Raw genomic sequence first — 17,075 nt, 5'->3', positions numbered from 1 at the left:
CTTAAAGGGACCCGGGGAACAGAGGCTGACCAAACCCAGGACTGAAATGGGACGAGAGGAGGAGGAGGAACAGGACCTGACTGACTAGCTTCCGCCTTCACAGCAAGGGCAACTCGCTGACCCGACGGAGGAGCTCTTCACACAGCAGCGGAAGGTAGCTGCAAATCTGAATCTTTTAAGGAAGTAACACGGGCTTTGCCTGGCTGGTGTTACTTACACAACGATGAGAACTAGGGAGAGAGTGAGAGCTGGGGAGCACAGCAGGCGGCTGCGGTGGCGGCAAGAGGGGCGGGGCGGCGGCTGCGGAGCCCGAGGGAGCAGGCGGGAGGGAAGGACTGGGGAGCGCTCTGTCCCGGCGTTCAGGGCCGGGCCCCAGGGTTAGGGGCCGGCGGCCGCAGCTGTGATGACAGGTGCTTTCGTGCTGTCTGCGCGTGTAAAGCCTTGGAGACAGAGTTCAGGGTTACGAAAAAGGCAAGCTAACTGAACTTGGGAGGATGGACAGATGTACACTTGCCAGTCGATGTAGCAATTACAGTGTGCCGCGTGGAAGACGGAAGAGTGCACGTTCCTCAGTGAATTACTGCTTTTTGTCACCTTCTTCCCCCTTGGGGAAAACTCCCTAGTGGAAATTAAAACAGCCTAGATGGTCTTCATGTTAAAACCTGGCTGTTTCCATTTCTATAAAAGCGTGTGTAAGCTTCCACTTTAATAGCATGACCCTGTGACGCCAGTTCCATCCACAGTGCCAGCGGCTTGTGGGGCAAGGAAGCGTTACGTAGGAAAGAGGATCTGTGTAGTCAGTGGATTCTGAGAGGTTACCACCGTGGACTGTCAACCAGGAAGTGCTGTCGTGACCATAAAGTGAAAGGACACGCGCGTAGCAGGGTGGAGGAGAGACCAAAGGTCTCTACGTACGTGGAGAATGTGGGCGCCACCGAAGCATCCTAGGCAATGAAAGAGGACCGAAGCCGATTTGTGCATTCTGTTTGGATCGCTTCGGGAGTGCTAACGCAGATTACAGCTGTAACGCTCACTTGCGTGTGCTCAGTGGAGCCCGATGCCGGTGCTCCTCATGTCCCCCAATTGGTCTTGTGTTCCACAGCTTTAAGTGACGGTCACCTACTACCAGATCTGAGTTTTGCCGGCTCTTCTGCCGTTTTTTTGGTTTGTTTGTTTCTTTTGCTTTCTTAATGGTCAGCGCCTGCTTTTCCCCTTGTACCGGCCCTGGTTCCATCCTCGCAGTTGTCCTGTCCATGTGCCCACAGGCTTTCCCAGCATGGCCCACCTTTGAGGTCCTACCCACTCCTACGCTCGGCGGCAGTCGGGCAGTCATACGTGAAATCCGACACTTAACTACAGTGATCTACTCCCGCGGGGCCTGTGTTATTCGTCCCGTCTCACCGGCACAAGCCTGGTGACAAGGCTGTTGTGTGGCTGAGCTGGGGTGCAGACCGTGTCCACCCTGCAGCCTCCCGCTGAAGCACCGCGCCGCTGCTCCCCCCCCCCCCCCCCGGAGCATTGCCGCCCTCTGCTCTACACGCTCACTGAGGGCAGGGCACACTGTACACAATAAGAACGTGTGGGGGTCTCTCCAGTGAGCGTGGCGGACGTTACTCCTGGATTTCTAGCTGAGTATCTTTTTTCTGCTCTCAGAGCTCTGGCACCTAAGTTTGAGGCGATTTGAATCCTGTAAGATGAGTTGCGATGTATGTTAACATGCAGACTTTCATTAGGGGAAATAGGACTAAAATGGTGGTAGTAGTGGTGGGTGGGGTGAGCAGCACTTAAAAAATTCAATATTGGGAATCCCCTGGCGGTCCAGTGGTTAGGGCTCGGCGCTTTCACTGCCCGGGCCCGTGTTTGATCCCTGGTCGGGGAACTAAGATCCCGCAAGCCGCGCAGGGTGGCCCCCCCAAAAAGAATAAAAAGAATCGATATTAAACTTCCACAATCTTGGACGAACATCTTTATTTAGGAAATCAAATAAATATGGTAAAATATTATACTAGCAACTTCACACTAAGATACAAGACCAAACTTAGAATTACTCGCTCAGATTATTCAGAATAGAACAAAATTCTTCAAGTGCTCACAATCAGCACAGAAAATACGTGGTTATATCACTTGCTTTTCAATGGACATTTATTGGTTTACTGTAAGATCCCACGATGTTACAGTACAAAAAAGAGGCTACCTCCTGCCCCCTCCGGTATACAGCCTAAATGGCCAAGATGGCCAAGAGCGCGAGTGTTAATGCGATGCAAGCTTTTCTTTGTTTACAATTCTAAAACTGCCTTACAACTTTGTACTAGTACAGCTTTCAACGGGTTTACTTAATCTTTAGTTTACTGTCTGAGGGAAAGGAAACATAAGAACATAACCTGTCACATTGGTCCTAGCCTCCCACTTTACCAACATGGATCCAGGATTCTAGGATTACAGCAGGATCGCTGTTCCCAGTCTCCGACAGGGGCAGGCCTGTGGCATGTGGCACTGCAAAGCTGTCTGCTCTGGCTTCTTGGCTTCTTAGTGTACCTATACTACTTCTATGTATACTATCTATACGTTTTCATAACGTCTCTAGATGTATAGATAAACCCGTGTATGCGCTATCAACTTCATTCCCTACTGCAGAAGCTTTGGGGTTTAAATCTGCCTATCAAATCTTGACGATGACATTTGGTTCTGCATTGTTACAACAAGATCAAGCTATCTGAATGAGGAGAGTAAAAGCTTATTCTCAATTTTTAAAATGAAAATATTTCAAGCTTACTGATAAAGAGCTCTTCATAAATAACACTTCACAAGCAAATATCAATCTGTTGATAATCATAACTGAATATACTATTTTTAAATATAAAAGCAATTTCATTAGTTTTAGAGAAACTGAGACTACAGCTAAAACTTTTCCATGCTGTTTAATCACGTTACTTACAATGTACACGTTCCTGCGTACACCCCACCCTATTGTAGTGACACTGTTTACTTCCGAATTTTTTGTATTCAGCTCAAAAGGTGTTTCTTCCCAAGAAACTGAACTTTTCTGTCAAATGCGCTTGATCGAATAGGAGAATTGGGTTCATAAAATGGATTCATTGCAAACTAGAAGAGAAGAAAGTATTAAGGTGAGCTTGTCAGAGTAAAAAGGCTGACATCGTTAAGTCTCTAAAGGGAAAATCTTTTAAAGTTTTAAATTAAGTCATTAAACACATTCAAAGCAAAAGTCTGAAGACCACATTTTTAAGTTTTAATGAAGATGTTCCACTGTTAAATATTAACAGCCCCTTAAGGAAATTTCTGTCCTGGTGTTTAAGGGAAGTACCTGAGGCAAAACCCATGGTGGCACGTAAGGTAAGTGCTGCCTGTGTGAGCAAAACCAACTCCCGGGATCCGCCGTGTGTGTGAAATACAGCTACACTCAACGTTCATTATCAAGCTGTGGATTCATCTGGTGGGCCCTTTGGCTATATAAAACACACTAAAACTCTGATACGCTCCGAGTGGAGGGAAAGTTATACCACACTGCTTTTAAAAGTTACTCTTGTGTGGTAGTTTTTCACAATCAGGTTTTTAATACTCTCCTTTAACACAAAGTGAGTGATCAGTTTCTCAGATACTGTAATGAGTGTATCATAATGTGTGTGAGGGAAAATTAGTACACTGGGTGGAATCACAAATGAGGTAAGGAGTTACCAGCTTTTACACCTTAATCACTTGATGCTGTCCACCTTTATAAGAGGGCTAAATATTCTTATTTGCTACTTCTGACTAGGAATACTGATTGTTAACTGTGCTGATATGCAAAAAATCTTGTCCAAATAGAGAATGTTTAAATTACTAAGAATATACTGTCAGTACTGCAGTTTAACCACTCGTACCTTATTACTATTTTATTTTTTCCAAATGAGTATCAAGAAACGCGCGTGGCCCCTTTCTCCTTGAGTGACTTTGATAATACATGAATCACTTCCTGTTCATGATCTACATTCACTGCACTGTAACTAACTTATTAAGTAGAGATGGAAAACATTTGACATTAAAATTATGAAGCAACTTGCCTTATACAGACTGCTTCTGTCTCTCACTTTAGGGTTCCCTCATAAAATCAACTACATGCACCAAAAGGGGGAGAATGAAACCGATTTAAAAATAACTACGAGTTGTTGTCCTGCATACGTGTGAAGCTGGTGGTAGAGACCTGCCTGGTGAGGGAGCTGCCGGAACGGTCCTGCTGGAGGAGAGCTCTGCTGAGAGGAGAGCTGTGCAGTCTAAGGGGGCTGCCTCAACAGGCCAGTGTCCTGCCAAAGTTGGAATCTCTTTTATAACCAGATTTTACAAGGTACAGAACATACCATACCTTTATATATAAATCATAGACATCAGTAAAGAAGTTCTTTATCCCGTCTTCTTGCCTGATGTCATGCAGCATAATAAATCTCATATGTGAAATAATTAAGGTATAATCTTCTTTAGAAATGAAAACTGAAAAGCGATCAGTCGATACACTATTCTTCAAATGAGTCACATGCAGTGTATTTTGCGATGGAAAAGGTGAATCCGTAAACTGGGTTCAAAGTTAGGTTAGTTTTATCTTGAAGAGAACATAATCTTTTTAAGTTAGAAAATAACTACAAAATAAAATCCCCACTGATATGGTTCAGATGAACCTTAACTTTATATACGAGGCTTGGTGTTAAAACTTTCTGTTAAACAAAAGGTGAGTGTTTTTTCCCCCTAAAAAAAAAAGCCCCGTAAGTGGCAATGTTTACCTAATATTTTGCAGTCCACAGACTCAGAACCTGGCATCTAGGTCCCACGTTGGTCTAGTCTGTTACCCCAACCCTTTGTTAGAGCTCTTTACTAAACAGGTAAGGATATGACCCGCAGTGACGAATGCTGAAACAAACCACTCGTTGAACTTGTCCACCGTCTTCAAGTACATGTTGTTTGACAGCCACATGTTCTCATCTACGAGGTCGAGAGCCGCGTGAGCTATGAACTGGTTCAGGTGGCGGTGATCGTCCTAGGTGGCAGCGAGTAGCACCAGGTTAACATTTCCTTACAGCGCCACGAACAGCCACCCTTCACTCTGCAAATGCTAGACACAGCTTTCTGGGGTGTGGGGGGACGCTTGCTGCTTTCCCTTCGATTACTGTCATGAGACTGACAGAGGTCTTCAGTGCTTTCACATTATTTTCTATTCTCTAATCTGGTATCGAAAACTCAATAAATAGAAACAGCCAATTAGTAAATGAAATGTGTCCAAGAAACTATATTTTTAAAATTTCGCAAGAAGGAAGTTACCATGTTCTGTAACCATTTAAGCACGTGAGGAAAGGATACTACATTAAGAAAAAAAAAGTAGATCCTGCTTTTTTTGTTTGTTTGTTTTTCTCCCCCTCCCCATTCCTCCCCTCCCCCCAGCTCAGATCCTGCTTTCAAGAACCTCGCCTCTTTTTGGAGGAGGAAGACAGGAAAAAAAAAACAAGGTAGGCTGGCGCTGGGGGTAGGAGGCGGGGCTTCGTGTGCGGTGACACCCGGTGAGCCGTGGAAACAGCCTGGCCCAGGCCGTCTTGAGGTAGAGGGAGCTCACGTGGCAGGGGACCTGGGAGTGGCAGGCGGCCAGGCTCAGCCCCAGCTGCGTTCAGTCCCCTGTGCCGACAGTGCAAGGTGGTCCTGTCAAAGCCGGGTGTGCCCTTTTCATGGACTGTAAAGGCCTAACTGAAGGAGGTGGGACTGTCCCAGCAGAATGTGCAGAAGGAATTCACAACCTGGAATGCAGTCTCACTCCTGTGGAATTCTTCCTTTCAAAATGCATTTTTCAAAGAACCCCTCTGTTACAGGTTGAATTTGTGCCCCCTCCCCCAATCCCTGTGTTGCAGTCCTAACCCTCAGGACCTTAGGACGCGGCCGTATTTGGAAAGAGGGTGGTTGCAGATGTGATTAGTTAGCTTGAGGTCATGCTACGGTTGAATGGGTCCCGAATCCAATGACTGATGTATTTGTAAAAGGGGGAAATCTGGAGACAGTCGCGCACCCAGGGAGAACGGCACGAGAGGACTGCAGTTCTGCTGCCACAAGCCGAGAACTGCCAGAAGCTGGGAGAAAGGCCTGGAACAGACCTTCCCTAGCGCCTCTGGATGGGCACGGCCCTGCTGACAGCTTGATCTCAGACTTCAGGCCTCCCCAGCTGTGAGACAAGACATTTCTGTTCTAAGGCACGCAGTTTCTGGTACTCTGTGACACGGGCCCTAGGAAACGAACACAGCTTCCTTGCTGAGGAGGCTGTTCCCGTGACTGGGAGGCCAAGTTGCCCTGGAATCCCTCACGTAGGTAAAGCATGTTTATACTTCACTCACGGCACCGTGACGAAGCTAATTTAATCCTCAGAGAAATGGATGTGTTGTGTCTGGCTCACAGTGGTGTTTTCCTTTGCACTGATGATCAATCTTGAGACATGAGAAGAAAACTAGAAATGGTTTACGAAGGTGAGTGGTAGCAGGCGAAAGAAGATCAAGTCATGCGACACTATTTTTACATGCGCTGCTTCGCCTACCACAAGGCCACTGGAGTGAGAGAAACTGTCAGTAGCCGTGTACCCCACAAAGCAACTACTGCTGCAGGGATGTCGCACATCCAGGTTTTAACGAGCAGTGTGCTCATGTGAATGTGGGAAAATAATGTAGCAACAACACCTGCTAGGATAATACCTTGGATTTCTATCATATCTCAGTGGCAAGATCTGAATAGTTGAAAAGTGTCTTACACTGGACATGACACATCACAACTAATTTCAAACATCAGTCCCTGTCTTAAGGGACATTCAAGCCTATTTTTGGAGGTGGGGAGACACAGCATAACCTGTCAGCAATTGTTTTGGAATATGCACTTGTACAGGGAGACGGAAGGGACCAGCTATGCTGAGTCCCCTCCAGAGCCGAGACTCTGTGGCTCTGTTTACTCTCAGCGGCAACATGTTCTTGAAGCTTGTTTTTCGGGAACCACTCTTGACAGCAAGAAGGTGGGGTGGCGTCACTGGAGAGGAGAGCACGAGGGCACCATGCGGCCAGTGGGTGCCATGTAGGGGTCGCCAAAAAAGGCCACCATCTCGGGCAGCAGGAGGACATGTAAGTTGGGGTCTCTTTTAACCCTCCCAGGGTAAGTGGATCTAGCACATATGTCCTGCTGAAAAAGGTGATTCACGGGGACAGAAGGGACTTTGCTGGCATTTCAGGGCAGCGCCATGTCCTCCTGCAGAGCCAGTGCAGGTGAGCTATGTTTCTATGTGCTCAAGGAGCTGCCTTCACAGGGGGTGACACAGGGAACTGATGACCAGGGAGAGGAGACCTAGGGCATCCGCTAGTGCGTGTTAAGTGTGTGCTGAATTAGAGCATGAACAAACAATTCAGAGGATGCTTCTGGCTGGCTTCTATCAACCTGTGGGACTGCAGAGCAAGCCTCATTTAGTTGTGCTGGGTTCGTAGTTACCTCATCTGTCCAGATCTCTTGCAGTTCTAAAATCACATCACACCATTATCGTTACAACAACTGAACAATTGTTATGGGATTGTTTAAGGTTCCATACGCACTTTGGATTCTGCTTTTCCAGCTGGCAAAAACTCCATTTCAAAAACCGGATTATCATGGTGACCAACAATGACAAAGTAGAAGCTTCCAGACATTGTCTTCAATATATAGCTCCTAATTAAATGAAAATAACACATATTTTTAGTACTCAATACTGAAAACCAAAAACCAGGAAGTGACGAACTCCATTTTTTTTTTTTTTTAAAACTTAAACCTGAATTGCAGAGGAGGTGGGCCCTAAGCTCGGCATGCTTTCCAGTTTGCCGCTGTAGATACATGGCTTTTGGATGATACTAATTCTTTATCTGTGATATGTCTTGGAGAATCCGCTACTACATTTTCATAGGGAAACTGGAAGACCTCTAATATGAAATCATAAGAACAACATTCTCATGATCCAAAAGTGTGGACCATTTAGGGTAAGCTGGCTTAAACTTGGACTAGATCAGTCAGCATTGGCAGTAACACCTGGCTGCTGATGAGGAAGTAACTGACTTGCGTTAGAAATTTTCAGGAAGGATGCTTCCAAGGAAGCTAAGAACCACTCTAGTGCGTGTCCTTTACAGAAAGGAGAGCTCGTAGAGTGGTCAGCTACAGACTGTGCAGTACTTGTATTCCCACCTGAAGGGTCTATGCTATGAATGTAACTCTGCACATAAAAGAGCCTGTTATATGCCTCTTCAGACACCATTTATGAGAGAGGAACAGTTTTGTACTCTAGAAGAGGTGGAAGAAGTCATAATCCAAAAGGAAGACATTCTGAGTCATTAAGAGGTCTTGGAACGAGGGTTAATAGGTTTGCTACAGGAATAAAACAGAGAGAGTGGGGGGTGGGGGAGGAATCAGTGATTCCGAGGCGTTTAGCACAATCGAAATCTGGATGGACGGACGGACAGACGGGCGGATGCATTTTTCGTACGAGGTCTTTGGAATCAGACAAGCTAGGTTCACGTCTCGCTGTAGCGATGTGAGCGCAGGCACATGGGACACATGGGGCCTAGGAAGGCCCCCTCATGGGGTGGGGATCTGCTTCACTGGGAGCGTACAGTAAGGTGTGTCCGAACCCAGGGCCCATCGAGCCTCACTGGGACTTCCACGCGACGACATCTGAAGACCTCGGAAGTGTCTTTCCTGATGAGTACAACATTTTGTAGAGGAAATCACGGCGCGGCTGGCCCCTTTCACGCTGGAATTGGAAGGCCGTGACCGGCAGGAAAGGAAGATAGGAGACCTGTGGCCTGATGAAGTGAGTCAGATTTAAAAGGTTATTTGGGGCAGCGGTGGGCACAGTAGGGCCCGCGGGCCGAATCTGGCCTGGCCCGTCCTCTCGCTGCCATCTAAGGCTGCTCCTGCCCCACAGTGGCGGCGTGGGGTGGCCGCCACAGAGACCATCTGGCCCTTTACAGAAAAAGGGGAAAGATGAGAAACAGACCCAAACGGTAAAACTGGACAACAAAGACAGGCAGGAGTGATACAAAAGCTCTGCAGAACTAGGAGAACTGGCAGTGATTCTCAAGCCCAAGTGAAGGGAAGAGGGTTGGGAGCCTGAAATGTTAACCAAGTAAACAGTGACATCATTCAGCCTTGCCGGAAGAGGTCTCACAGCTGGAGTCTGCCAAGGGAAGGGCTCGCTTTCTTCAGCACAAACATTTAAGCAGCAGCAGGGGAAATAAAAAACAGTGTACGGAAGATGCTTCTCCCCCTACACACATTTAGAAGCAGCAAGAGACAATATATGTATAAGGAAGATTACCCTTCTCCCCGCCTGCCCCCAGACCCACTCAACCGTATACGGACACCCGTGTCTGGGAGACGAGCACACCCTAAGAACAGCGTGAGGGTACACAGAAAGGCAACTGCAGGAAATACCGCATAAAAGGGTCGATCACAAACAGCTCAGCTACGCAGAACCAGAGCTGCCAATCGTGCGATTTCACACACAGCTGAAGAAGATATGCAGCTCTCGATTCCGTTCTGACAAGGAAAAGCTGAAAGGTGTAGTGGAAGAAGAGGAAGCCGCAGGAGAACATAACCATTTTGTCTCAGGAAGGGAATGTCCACAGTCATTTAATACTTGGGGCTTCTCTGCCTAGGAGGTGAACAGAGGTGAGACACGCTCCAGAATTCCGTGCTGTCTGATACAGGGAACTTTCTGTGAGGATGGAGATGATCTACACCTGCTCAATTTTTCCATCACCTAAAATAGGGGCCCTTCAAGTGTCTCCAAGGTCTCGAGGTATGGAGGCAATCACACAGAGCTTGGCAATGGATTAAACCGGGCAGCTGCGGGCAGAATCGAGCGTGTTTCCAAAATGCCTGGCTGAGGTGACCAAGCAGAATATCAAGATGATGAACCTATTTATTCACTGAGAACGGAAATAAGAAAGGGAAGGAAGAGGGATGAAAATGAACAGGTCCGTTTTGAACGTGTGGTGGCAGCCACACTAGCTCCCCCGAGCCCCACCAAGATGTCCACATCCTAATCTCGGGAATCCGTGAATGTTAATCTATTCGATACATGGCAAAGGGCGTTACGTTAAGGCTGCAGATGGAACTAAGGCTGCTCGTCAGCTGATCTTCAGATGGGGCGAGGATCCTGGGCTACTCAGGTGGGCCCAATGTAATTATAAGAGTCTTTAAAAGTGGAAGAGGGCCGCGCCAGAGGAAAGTCAGGGTTGGAAGCGTGGCCATGGAAGGATCGCCACGGAGATACAACGTTGCTGGCTTTGAAGATGGAGGAAGGCGTCATGCGCCAAGGAATGCGGGCGGCCTCTAGGAGCTGGAAAGGACAAAGAAACCGATTCTTCCCGAGAGCCTCCAGAGGGGATTTCAGCCCAGTGAGACCCGTGTTGGACGTGCATGCTACAGAACTGTAAGATGATAAATTTGTGTCGTTTTAAGCCAGTAAGTTGGTGGTAATGTGTGATGGGCACAGTAGGAAACTAACACACGTCAAAGCTGAAAAAACCGGCAGGTATAAGAAAAGAAATACTCCAGGAAGTGTCAGCAATAAGGTCGAAGGTGCATTCTATAGAGACCGAATGTATTTTCCATGGGACGCGGGTTTCAGAGCCCTGTGGCAAGCGGGCGGGGGGAGGGCGGGCCACGGTGCGTGCATCGAGGTGAAGCCAGTGGTAGCAGTAGGGGGTCGAGAGGATGGAAGAGAACAGCGGCTGGGGCTGGGTTTTTCCAGCAAGTATCCCCTACGGCTAACACAGCCCTTCCGCCCCCTTGCCGAAAGGACCTGTGAGGAGGGGGCCGTCGTTTGGGCAGTGTGGGGGGGGGCGGGCGCAGCGGATGCTGCTGGAATATAGGAGAGGGAGTGCAGGGAAGAGAGGCGTTGGGGGGATTAACTCTCCTCAACAAGGAGAGAACCTTCTGAAAGTTCCAGTGCCGAGGCCCTCAGGGGCCCGACTGACGAATGCTGTGTCTGGGTGATGAACAGCGCGGTTGTGAGAAGTTGCCATAGTTGTTAAAGTACCAATGAAGAAATCCTCCCTTATAAGGGCAGTCCTCCCTTGTTGGCTGAAGGGAGGGGAGCCAGGACTGCCATCACTGGTGAAAGCAGCTGTCTGTGGTGGCTAGAGTGTCTTGAGCTGCTTGTGAGAGAGGTAGCTAAAGAAATGAACGAGGAGCTCTGGATTTCCCTGAAAAGACCGTGTACAGGATGTAAGGAGGAGGGCACTAACTAGTAATGAACGTAAAAATGGGGCCAGAAACCTGAGGCTAGCATCAGAAGGGCAAAAGCCCCAAACAAGCTGAAATGTGTGGAAGACTTTCAGGCTGCCACGGGGAAAAGCAAGGGAGAAAGGTCAATTAGTTGAGGCACCTGGTACATAAGTAACATGGGACACAGGTGTGCTAAACTTGCGTTTTCTCGAAGAATGCTTCTCACACGGCAAGTGTGGAAGCAGTTAGGTTGGGCAGGCTGTGAACCCCAAGGCAGGTATGTTAAAGAAACAGTTGGGCTGACAACTGACGGTATAACTGCTGGTCAGTGACGTTTGAGAAACCACAGGAACAGAAAAGAGCCAGTAACTGTCCTTCCAACTTTGAGAAACAAAGAGGCTTGCCTCCCAGTCCGAGTACTTCCGAAGAGATGAAAACTCCAACAGAAATAGGTATTAAATGCCTGTCTTCAGTCAGACACCACGCTGGGAGCTTTTATGACAAACTAAGTCATTTAATGTGAATCCGTAGACACAAAGAGTGGGTTAGGACTCACTTGTTCCCGGAGAACAAGTTATGTCAGGCCTAGGCTCGCTGTTGGGGAAGGGAAATACGGAGACGGTGAGTCACTTTCTGAAGTCCTGTGGTTCCCTACCCAACCCGGGGGAGGCCTGTAGCCTGGATGACAGCCTGTGGTCCCCGCAGAGCCCACAGCAGTGCCGGGGCCCGGGAAGTGCTCGTCCTCTGCTGAAGGAGGGACAGCGCAGGGCTGACTGGATGTTAAAGTGCTCTGTGTCAGTCGACGGCATGGGGCCTCTAGGGAGCCTTTGAGGTTGACCTTAACCTAGTCCAGTCCAAGGTTTGCATCAGTAACTGAGATGAAGCCAGTTTACCGCACCCAAAGGTAACATGCTAAGGGCACCTAATTTATTAGAAGGCTAAAGTTAGGATTCAAAAGATCTCCACGGCTAGGAGAAATAGGTGACATGAACAGGATAGAATGTAAAAGGATTTGAAATAAAGTGCTATCCTTGGGCTTAAATCAACCTCACAGCAATAGGATGCTGGAAACCTAGTGTAAGAGCAGCTCATCTATGAGAACCGGTTTTCATTTATTGCCAGCTAAATCGGAGGCGGCAATCTGATACAGTGGCCGAAGTAGCGAATGCAATTCTAGGCTGCATTAAGAGAAGATGATGTCCTCATCACTAATAATACCATCTCTGGGGGACATGCTCAGTTCTGGGAATCACATTTTAAAATCATTAACTCTGAACTGTGTGTGCTGGGAGGAGGGACGCATCTAGCCTAGGGAATGCTCTGGAAACAAGACAAAAGCTACTGAAGGAACTGAGGATGTGTAAACCGGGGGCGGGAGGAGACATTTTTTGCGGGGGCAGTGGGCTATGGTGCACTCTTTAAATACGATGCTGTCTAATGGGAAGGGATTTGACTATGGATGGCAAATGGGTTTTTTTCCCATGAGCCCATTCTAATCAACTAGCAGTGAAGGCCAGGAACTGGTGCTGAGAAAGTCTGAGACTAAGGGTGGTCATGGGGAAAGGCTGCTGTGATCAGTTACCCACATCTGCTACGGGTTTGGGAGAGGGCAGTGCCTATGGGAGCGCCAAGTATTTGCTAGCTCTGAACTAGACAGACTTATTCCAAACTGTTCCAGAGGCCAAGCCTAGGGCTGCTCCTTTGAGGTTACATGGAAAGACATTTGGGTCAATATAATTGAGAACTTTGTAACAATTAAAGAACTATCAGGCTGCCTTGTGAAGTGACACCCCCCGATCCCTAGAAGTGTGTTAAGAGGAGGCTGGAAGACCACTAGTAGTGCCAGCGTGGAGGGATGAACCCAATGAGCTTAGAAGGCCCCTCCGAGACAACTCACGGATGCCGGTTCCAAAACCACCCATTTTTACAGCAAATCTCTTTACAGCCTCTATAGAGGAACTTCTGGAAACGTCCCTGCACTCCCAACAGCAGCGGCTTCACTTGTTCCATAGACCTGGGGCCGGAAGACTAGCGTAGCGTGGCACAGGGCGTGTCCACTGCAATGAGCAGGGCGAATACTGCTGATAGTTCTCTTAATAGCACATTTTTCCTATTAATATTAAAAGCAATTCCTCTACCTCACCATAAGTGAGGTTATGCTGGCCTTGGGACATTAAATCTATTCAGTTTGGGCACCAAAGGTTGGGGGTACGAGGGCCTTCAGGCACAGACGCGTTATCATTTAACAGGACTTGCAACATATTAACATCATCTTAGAACATTTTTCATCATCTCACGATTCTGCTCAAAAGCCTTAATGTTTCTCATCTACAGGGATCAAGGGCCAGTATCAAAAACGTACTGCCACGTTGCTCTGCACAGCTTTTCTCAACCTCATTGCTCTACCCTGGCTACCGTGGACTGGTATACTTTTTTTTTCTCCCCAACCGATTGTGTCCACTCCAGATTTATTTGTCTCTTCATGCCTGGAATACTCTCCCTGATTCCATGTGTAAACCTCACCCATCTTTCAAAGCCCACCCAAATTCCTCCTTCTCCAGGTATTTCCCAACACCAACCTACACGCTTTCTACCTCCTACGGAAGCGCTGTCACTCTTGATGCCTCTTAAACTCTCTAAGCCTTTCACCGCCAGGGGTGAAAATTCATCGTACTCATCAGTGCTGTCCACAAAACCATCACTGGCCCAATTTTGTCCTCATGGGGCTTAGATACCTTATACCCACAGCATGGGGCTCTGCAGTCAGGCCAGATGCCTCACTGCTCTGGAAAGGGTCCTGATTTTTTTTTTTTTTTTATTGCTTTCAGAATGTTCCCCCTTCCTCCCATGCTTTTTCCCCACCCTCCAAATCCAACCCAACAAGGCCCTGATGAAGTCACACTTTTCAGAGATGTGCCCACGCATGTCCATCTCCAACCACTTTTTCTAAAATCTCTACCCAGTCTACAAGTGCATCTGAGTTCTCAGTCAATTCTCTGTAATGTTTTCATTATTGCTTCTCGAGAGGCTGGTTCCTTTTCTTTCTAATTAGCTTGAAGTATCTGGGGGTCCCGGCTCACCTATCTTCACAGCACGTACAACGATGGGTACTCAAAATTTAGCTCACTGGTTTTCAACCAGGGGTAATTTTGCCTCCCAGAGGACACGTGACAATGTCCGGAGACATTCATGGTTCTCAGAACCGGGGGCGGGGGAGAGCAGGTGCTACTGGCATCTATTGGGTAGAAATCAGGAATGGTTGCTCAACATCCTGCAGTACACAGGACAGCCCCACAACGGAGCATTTTCCGGCTCCAAACGGCAATAATGCCGCGGTTAAGAAACCCGGGGTGAGCTAAATGACCCAGTGAAAGGTACAAGAAGCAAAGCCCCCGAGCAGGAGGACGTTTGCAGGTTGAATCGCGGTGTGGACTGGCCCGGTGGGTTGTGAAGAGCTCAGCCAGCCCCGGGGCAGAGGGGAGAGACAGGGCCACCATTCGGATCCCGAGGGGCTGGGGACATCCCCCAGAGTCCCGGAGCGCCAGCCGCCCACTCGCTCCGTTCCCTACCTGCGCGAGACACCGGCAACGGAAACGCCCAGTCGGTTGCCGCGGCCGAGACCCGCGTTCTGAAACTCCCGAAGGGACGCTGCAAGCAGCCCTCGCGAGACTCCGCCGTTGCGCTCTCGCGAGAGTGGGCGGAGCTTCCAGCCGCACCGCGGCGGCGCAGCTCCGGCCTCGCGGTGTAACGCTCCAGACTAGGGCGGCTGGGTTTGGAGGACCTCGGGGAGGGTTGGCGTCAGGTCTGAGCGGTTCGAGCTCCGTCTAGTGTCGCGCCTTCTCTGGCCTTCTGTCTCCGGTCTCAGCCCTCCAGCCGCCAGTGAGAGTCCCGGCGTGGGACATAACCACGCCCACCTTTGAGAACCGCGGAGAAAGGAAGTGCGTGTCTCTGCCTGAGTTCTTAGTTCGGAGTTGAGCTTGTTCCGTTTTTCTGGGACAGCGGCACGGCTCTCCGACCAGGGATTCCCTTAGGCCTGGGCTTGCACCCCGGTCACGGGCTCCAACTCCGGGCACAGTGGGGAGGGTTCGGGAGGAAGCTAACACCTGATACCTCAGGTAGCTACATCTGCTCCCTCCTCGGGGCGGGCGGAAGTGAAGCCTTAGCTTCCGTTAAACCGCCTTTGGCTTCAGAAATTCACGTCCCTTCTGCCCGCCAGGTAACCCGTAACTGTTTTCTCTTCTAGTCCACCATGCTCCCCAAATCTGACGTGTTGAGTCAAGATGAACTGCGCAAAAAGCTGTACCAGACGTTTAAGGATCGGGGTATACTGGACTCACTGAAGGTATCACTTTCAGGCATATTTGTTACATAAATTTTGCAAGTGTAACCTGTAACAGGTAGTCCACATGTAAATACATCCATGTCTTGGGTTTTAAAAATAGCATGATACACAGATTGTATTGGTGAATTACACCGCTCTCTTCCTGTGTAACTCTTAAATCGTAAAACAAAGACATGTTAGTAAGGTTAGGTTTGTTTTAAAGATTTGGCTTACAGGTCCCTGAGTTAATAAGTGGTTTTGTGATACTCATATTTGAATAGAGGGCATTGTTACCATATAGAAAACATTAAGGGACTGCTTACTGTAGAAAAATTGGGGGAAATGAGGAATTTCGTCTTTAAAATATATTGAAAGGTATAAATACTTGAGCAGCAAATATTTCTTAGTACACTTTCATGTATGAATTAACAGCGAGGAGTAGGATTAGCTCAAATTGTTTTCATTACTATATACATTTCAAAAGACCATTTTACACTTAAAATGGGAAATTAAGGAGAATTTTTTTTTTGTCTCCATTGTTTTTGTAACTTAAAAATACTTCAGGCTCATCTGAAAAATACTTCAAACTTATCTGAAATACAGAAGAGCATAGAGAGAAGTCATTTCTAATACAAGTACCATTTGGCATAATGTTGTGTGTATTTGTGTATCCTTGTTACTGTTATATGGTGAGCATTTTCCTGGTCCTTAAACGTGTCTTGAAATCCTCATTTTCATTGGCACCAGGCTCATCTTTGGACATACGGGTAATTTATGCAGCGTTCCCCTGTTATTGAATATTTAGGTTATACTCAGGTTTACACATTCCTTCAATTGCATCTCTCACTTTTTGCCTAGGATAGATGAAGTGGTATTAATGAATCAAAGGGTGTGAACATTTGTAAGGTTCTTGGTATATACGTCTTGTTTTAGAAAGGTTGTAATACAACTGACTGACCCTTGCACAACGCGGGTTTGAACTGCTCAGGTCCACTTATATGTGGACTTTTTTCAGTAAGTACCTACTACAATACTACACTGTCTGTGGTTGGTTGAATCTGCCGATGCAAAACTGGGGATACGGAGGGGGCTCCTAACCCCCGGTGGCTCGAGGGTCAGCTTCAGTTTATATTCCACCAGCAGTTTGAGAATGCACGTCTCTCTCCAATATTATGATCATGACGTGTTGTAAACCAGTCTAAGACTGAGAAACTCTATTATTTTAACATTGTTTCTTTTGTTTGTCACTGAGGTTGCATATATTTTCTGACCATTTGTATGTTTTCCATGGATTGGTGGCTCATGTTCCCCTTGCCTGTTTATTTTCCCCAGGGTGCTAGTGTTTTCTTATTGGTACGAGTCCTTTGAATGGAAACTTAATCTTTTTTTTTTCCATTTTCGTGACGATACTGTCTGCAATTTTAATTTGGCTCTAAAAATTACTGAAGTTACATTTTTATGTGGTCAAGTCTATTGTTTACGTTTTTGTGCTGATTAT

General features: G+C 47.6%; 2 protein-coding genes across 18 annotated transcripts in view; one reads left to right on the top strand and one right to left on the bottom strand.

Moving 5' to 3' along the window:
- OFD1 (OFD1 centriole and centriolar satellite protein) overlaps positions 1-17,075 on the top strand; it is a 131,915-nt gene that overhangs the window by 28,617 nt on the left and 86,223 nt on the right. For 6 of the 17 annotated variants that reach the window (XR_010838665.1, XR_010838668.1, XM_067023498.1 and 3 more), the window contains exon 2: positions 15,500-15,598. Coding sequence is in view for 9 of the 17 variants with exons in the window: in XM_067023498.1 (XP_066879599.1) it covers positions 15,500-15,598 (99 nt within the window). In the remaining 8 variants the exon portion in view is untranslated. The other 11 variants (XR_010838666.1, XM_067023500.1, XR_010838667.1 and 8 more) reach the window with 9 other exon arrangements.
- Positions 2,903-14,931, bottom strand: TRAPPC2 (trafficking protein particle complex subunit 2). Its single transcript, XM_067023513.1, has 5 exons — positions 14,826-14,931; positions 7,590-7,701; positions 4,879-5,023; positions 4,358-4,443; positions 2,903-3,102 (listed from the first exon to the last, which is right to left on the bottom strand). Exons 2-5 carry the CDS (start codon positions 7,680-7,682, stop codon positions 3,004-3,006), a joined length of 423 nt encoding a protein of 140 aa, XP_066879614.1. The 5' UTR covers positions 7,683-7,701; positions 14,826-14,931; the 3' UTR covers positions 2,903-3,003.

Source organism: Kogia breviceps, chromosome X, assembly GCF_026419965.1.
Source record: "Kogia breviceps isolate mKogBre1 chromosome X, mKogBre1 haplotype 1, whole genome shotgun sequence".
NCBI classification, from domain to species: domain Eukaryota; kingdom Metazoa; phylum Chordata; class Mammalia; order Artiodactyla; family Physeteridae; genus Kogia; species Kogia breviceps.
Note: the sequence above shows the minus strand (reverse complement) of the source record. Positions and strands in the feature narration are given on the sequence as shown.

Coding starts and splice junctions, on each gene's coding strand:
- TRAPPC2 (XM_067023513.1), bottom strand. CDS start 7,682: ATGTCTGGAAGCTTCTACTTTGTCATTGTTGGTCACCATGATAATCCG. Junction 4,444..4,878: donor AGCATTCGTCACTGCGGGTC/ATATCCTTACCT, acceptor TAATTATTTCAC/ATATGAGATTTATTATGCTG. Junction 3,103..4,357: donor TCTATGATTTATATATAAAG/GTATGGTATGTT, acceptor CTTCTCTTCTAG/TTTGCAATGAATCCATTTTA.